Consider the following 6074-nt stretch of genomic DNA (forward strand, 5'->3'; position numbering starts at 1 on the left):
ACGATAAGACTGCCATAAAATGTTTTCCTAGGCAGGTAAACAGAGACGCTTAAATAATTAAAATACAATCACCAACACCCATTTTCTCTTCTATAAGAAAAATAGCAGTTTTAATTTTTTATATCTTTTTATGTTATCATTTAAATGCAAAATAGTGGAATAAATACAACAATCTGATCTGATTGAAACAAATGTGTAACTTCTGGGAGGTTACACAATCATATTGCTTTAAATAAGAAAAAAATTAAAAAATGAAGCAAAAATAGAAATTAAATTGTTATGGCTAAAACATACACCCTTTGAAATTTTCCCAACACTTCACATTAAGTAAGTGGTCTTGAAAGAACTCTTCTCCAGCAAGGTTTAAGATGAACAACATTATAAAGCCCGTGCAGTTCTTTTAGCTATGTTTCAGGTAATGCTTTTACAGTCTTGAGATACTTGTTCTTTTGCAGCTCCAAAAAATTACAGAAAAGGAAAACTAAAATTTGCACCGTGTGCCTTTAACACATCTCCATTTTTTTTGTGTGTTCTTCTAGTCGATTGGCTTTTGACCCTGAAGCCCAAGTTCTTTAATGTGATACAGCAAAAACAATATTTATATTATATATTTATATATATATAGTGTACTTGAACAGTAGCAACTTAAACCCTGCACAAACTTTCTGGAAAATAAACTTTTTTTTTTTTTTTTTGCACTCTTACATATATAAATAATCTTATAGAATCAGCACCTTTTTCCCAGGAGTTGTATTTTTTTTTTTTTGACATTTTTCAAAAGGGATGTGCCAATTTCTGAACTCCCTATCACAGCTATAAATTTCAAGTTATTGACCATCTGAATGAATTGCTAATGATGATTTACCTAGAATCACACTACAGTCACTTCTCTACTGAGAAAACACAATCTACAATATAGTCCCATATAGCTAATGATAGATACACAGTTTTTTTTTCTTTTTTCCTAGCACGAGGCCGATGGAGCATCAGCCCATTGTTATTTTGTTTAAAGCACACAACGTAGCAATAGTTTTGGAAACTTGTCCGCACCAAAAAAGTTTTGCAACAACACAGAGCGAGTTAATAACAACATCTGAGAGATGATTGAGTAAAAGCTATATTTACAGCGTTTAAAAATTAGACTTATCTATAATCTTGAAATATTCAAAGTTTTATTTCTAAGCTATACATTGGTATTCTATAATAAACTGTTACAGAAATTATCCCTTGTTTTGAAAATATTATGATTTCAATGTGTATCTGTTCATAATGAGTATTTGTTTGGAGTTTCAATCTCTTATTTATTACTAGGAAGAACCTTATTACTGGTAAGGAATAGAATATACTACTGTAATCTCCTGAGGAATTGTACATCCAATATTGTCTCTAATTCTACCCTGTGTCTATAAGCACACACCACAAGAATCCAAACACCACAAGAAGAACAAGACAACAGTCTTTGAATGCAACATAAAAATTCAGAAAAGCACAGCAAACATGAAACATTGAAAAGCTGAACTACATTTCTTTTGTTTGTTAGGATTACAATTTTAATTACATCTGTGTACATAGAATAAGGATGTTCACATAGTACAGGGAGCAGCTACTAACACTGGTACATTGGTATAGCATTTGATGAAGGTTATTGTTTATTGGTTATTTAGCGACTGTAGTTTTCTGGGGGCATCTAATTGGTTTATACATTAGATTACACCTCGTAACAGTCTTGAAACTGACTGACTTTCATGCTGTGACAATACTGGTTGAAAAGCAGATATACTGGTTTAGCTACTTGTTAAAGATTGCCATTTACAAAATAAAATCTAAATCAATAAATAAGGTATAGAAGTGTTAAATTCTTCAATTTGGTCAGAAGTCTACTACTCTGATTTCTTAATTTTGCAAATGTCGGCATTTGCCTTATTGCCTCTAAGCTACTATTGGTTCATAGGGTTTTCTGCGTGTGAGGTTACAACTTTGCAAACAGGCAGTATCTTGTTCATTTGCAACTGAAGCAGTTAGAAATCACGTAGCAACCGTACCTTTGTACAGTCGCTGTCTCCTAACACCGATACAGATTGGTATTTGACATGGAGTATTTATATGTTAGACTACTCGGATATACTGTAGGTGTAATCTAATCCTTTGAGTCAGTGAACATTTAGTTATAAACTGGAGCTCATGTTAAGAAACTGGATGTTTTGGATCAGACTGGCACACAACATAAATTGCATCCGTGATAATATGCACCTTCCCTTCAACTATTGCTTTAGTAAGATAAATTCCCACATTAATAAATGGCTGAAAACTGGTAAAGCTGGTACAAAAAAATCTCCGTTAGTAAGAAGAAACAAAACATTTAAAAAAATCTTCCTTCAGGATTCATTTGTCCTTCATTATTGTTCATCATTGTTCAAGCCAGCACAAAAATGCAGTATTTCTTTCTCTTTAGTATTGCATGAATGAATAAAGCTTAAACTATTCCCTGAAAAAGTTACATTGTAGCTAACCTAAGAAATATCTGGAAGACTTGAAAAAACAATTAAGGAATCAAATGGCTGTAACTGATCTAGATGGAAAATGCAATGATAAGAAGCAGCCGATGCATCGTCGCTTAGTCGTCTAATTAGAGACTGCTCCTATGAAATCTAATACTGCATTCAGTCAGTTCATCGTGTTGTACTGTACTGCTAGGTACGGTGGTTCTCTCTTTGATTCCTTTGTCATTGGGGACATTATGGTTCATAATAAGTTCACTGGCATCCATATTATGGATTTCCATCCTTTGGCAGGCCTGGCTTCCATCTCTCTTCAATTAGAGACCTCTTTTAAAAAGTTCAGCAGCAAAGGAAAAAGAGAAAAGGAAAAAGGAAAGGAAAGAACAGAAAAGAAAAGAGAGAAAAGGAAAAGGAAAGAAAAACTGCATCAGAAAGACACAGAAGAAAAAGTTGAAAGCTGCTTCACAGTCTTGCTGCTAAATATCAGTGCAGTCATTTTTTCCTTAATTAAACACTAAGTTTCTTTGCCATTATTATCCTGTTTATTTTCCCTTTTTTTTTCTTTTTTTTTCTTTTTTTTTTTGTTTTTTTAAAACGTGCATGATGGGGAAGCCCATGATGCTTTAGTCAGACCTTGGCCTCCAGCATTTCCAAAAAAAGTTTGTGCATGGGGACTTTGCCTTCCAGTTTGATGTTGTAGAAATGCTGCACAGCCTTGGTAGAGGTTTGCCTTAGAAGTGGGAGAGTCATCAACATCTTGCCTGCACGACGTGGGTCTTCCATGTGCTGCCCGGCCTCATAATCCTGCAGAGCCTCATGTAAGACATCCTGAAGTTTCTGCACTGCTTCAACATCCTCTATGTGCATCGAGTCTGCAAAACAAAGGAGCAACAGGAGGTTTCAGACTGATGTGCCACAAGTCAGATAAAGCTATGGATGCTAGACATTTCCACTGGTTCTGTCCATCATCTTTCACACTGAAGGAAGATGATAACTGTCGAACCACAAATATGTAATTAACTCTTGTGTAAATAATCCTTCCCAAACAAGTAAAACAGCCTCGCTGCTCCATAAACCGTCTCTTACAGTTACTGCTTTGAAGAAACAATAGCGCTAAAAGGGCAGTATGAACTGAGGTCTGCATTTTGCTGAGGAAGCAAGAATGACTGCCCAACTATGGAAAAGCTTGGTAAAATTCTGTGTCAGGCTCCAAGGCTGAGCAGTTGGAAGCCACAGTCGTTACACCCTACTCAGAGCCACTAACCGCAGGATTAGGACCACTGCACTGACACAAATAAAATGGGTTTGATGTGATTTCCTGATAGGTTTAGCAACTTTTTTGTCCCTCAGGCATATTCAGACAGACAGGCAACATTTAGTATGTTCCTGAACAGCTTTTGTTCAGTGGAGCTGACATTTCCTACAAGGTGTAATCCTTCTCTCCCACCCACTCAGAGGGTGGTTTATCTTGTTATCGTTGGGGTTTTGCATTTTTTTTAAATCACTCAAAGTAAGCACCTCGGCCTGTACCTTTCCAGGTGAGATGTTTTGGTGGTGTAAGTATTGAGTGGCAAGCCTACATACAATACACATCAGGAACTAAACTAAACTGCTACATGACCTGGAAAGATTAAAGCAATGGAAGTGTGAAATAAAAAGAAAAGATCTAACTGAAATAACTGTAAAACCCTCAACAGCATAGTTACAGAAAGGGAAGATGTCCCTGAGAACATGCAGCTACTGGACCATGCTGAGATGACTTTGGACAAGCAGCCCTAATTCTCTGACTTTTATGTACTCATGAATGCCAAAAAACCCCTGATATGGTCCAAAATGAGGTGGCTGCAAGTAAGGAAGAACAGCCATAGGTGAAAGAGGCCACCAAACAGCCCTTATCAGCTACCAAAATTTGGAGGGTCGATGGACTTACAGAGCCAATTAAACACTGTATGAAAATATAACCGCTGGGAGGGGGTAACAAGTCATAGGGAGAGGCCTGGCTCTGAAAGCTTAGCTCAGGCTGAAACTGGGACCTGGTATTATTAAAATAGATCTTTGAAAATTCTGCTTTGCTTTTTCATTTTTCGTTTTGGAAAAGAGCTCCTGCTCCTAGACAGAACAATGACTGAGGAGTTGGATGGTGATAAACCCATTTTAATTATCGTTTCCAAGCCCCATATCAGGCAGCCTGATGCCCTGGATCAGTATTTTCACAGAGCCTCACATTTTACCCCACTGATAACATCAGTTTTTGAACATGCTTCAAATCCCTGAATTACATTCAGAGAATTAAGATGCATCTAAGATTAATTTCCTAAAAGCTGACATATAACTATTTCTCTTAGATAATTAGGCCATGCAGTAAACACCCTTTTCTTTTCAAACACAAACATGTAAACCCAAACACAAACCAGTAAGTAACAGGTTAACAGAAATGTTCCAGCTTCTATTGTCAAAACAAATGTGCAAATTGAAAAGAAAAAAAAAAAAAAGTTACAGCTCCTGCTCTAAAACAGACACTTAATTATATACAAGTTTGGATCATTTAGCACGTTTTATTGATTCTGATGACAGTTTATCTGTTAATTACACATAATGGAGTCCTATGGGAATTTTACATGTTTAATAATTCTGAGGCTTAGCGAATACATGCTCTAAGAAGCGTGCAGTTAAGACACGCTGCAGGGATGTGATACTGCACATCAAGGTGCACTGTGCTGAAAGTAGAGGAATGCAAAGATATCTCTCTTAGGGAAAAGGAGGGTACAACGTTTTAAAAAAGATGACAGGGAAATGTTACCTCTAGCAAAATTTAGTTCTAAATTAATGTGAGACCATTCCCCAGATCCATACATTTTTGATAGTTTTCTAATACGGCAATCCTATTTAACAATTCTGTGTCAATATGAGAAAATCCCTGAATTCTGCATCCTATGAACAGATAAAATCGACATAGACAAGCTAAGACACATGTACAAATGGGACTGATGTCTTCAGCATCGTGTCCAATCACTGGGCTTAAATTAGAACGCAAACCCCAAACAAATTGTCATCTTTACTCCCTGACTCTTTACTAGGTCCTTGGAGATTCACCATTGTGCTATTCAACATACCATTTGCTGCTCCAAGTATTTTTTCGTAAACCATGAAAAATTTATACAGAAATTACACATTTTTCCTCCTCTCCCCACACCTCCAGAGCCAGGGCCAGATTTGCTGGGGAACCAAACAGGAGCATTTTATCAGCAACAAAAGCTTGGCAAGTCAAAGACTGCTCTTGCGACCTTTTTTTTTTTTTTTTCCACACCACACTCCATAAAGAGACAGGTCTTTCTGGGGAACCTGATTATAAACAGTCACTTTATAACCCTGTACAAAACTGGTCCAATTCTTTTCAGAATCAGTATTTGTAATTGCAATTACGTTTGAGTTTGCAAATAGATGGAGTCCAGACTAATATATTTTTTGCACAAAGATGAAACTTCCCTGAAATCTTTAGCTCTGCAGTTTGGATAGTGGTTTGGCTTGCAGCATTAGTAATATATATATGCTTTATATACATCTTACAAATAAATT

At 36.4% G+C, this 6074-nt stretch overlaps 1 protein-coding gene across 4 annotated transcripts in view; it reads right to left on the reverse strand.

The window, feature by feature from the left end:
• Positions 1-2550: 2550 nt before the first annotated feature.
• Positions 2551-6074, reverse strand: part of ESRRG (estrogen-related receptor gamma) — a 126328-nt gene continuing 122804 nt past the window's right edge. For 3 of the 4 annotated variants that reach the window (XM_009994738.1, XM_009994739.1, XM_009994741.1), the window contains one exon: positions 2551-3370. In XM_009994738.1, the coding sequence (XP_009993040.1) occupies positions 3126-3370 (245 nt within the window). In that variant the 3' untranslated portion in view covers positions 2551-3125. The remainder of the gene's footprint in view (positions 3371-6074) is intronic. The other variant, XM_009994740.1, reaches the window with a different exon arrangement.

Source organism: Chaetura pelagica, unplaced genomic scaffold, assembly GCF_000747805.2.
Source record: "Chaetura pelagica isolate M959 unplaced genomic scaffold, ChaPel_1.0 scaffold2, whole genome shotgun sequence".
NCBI classification, from domain to species: Eukaryota; Metazoa; Chordata; class Aves; order Apodiformes; family Apodidae; genus Chaetura; species Chaetura pelagica.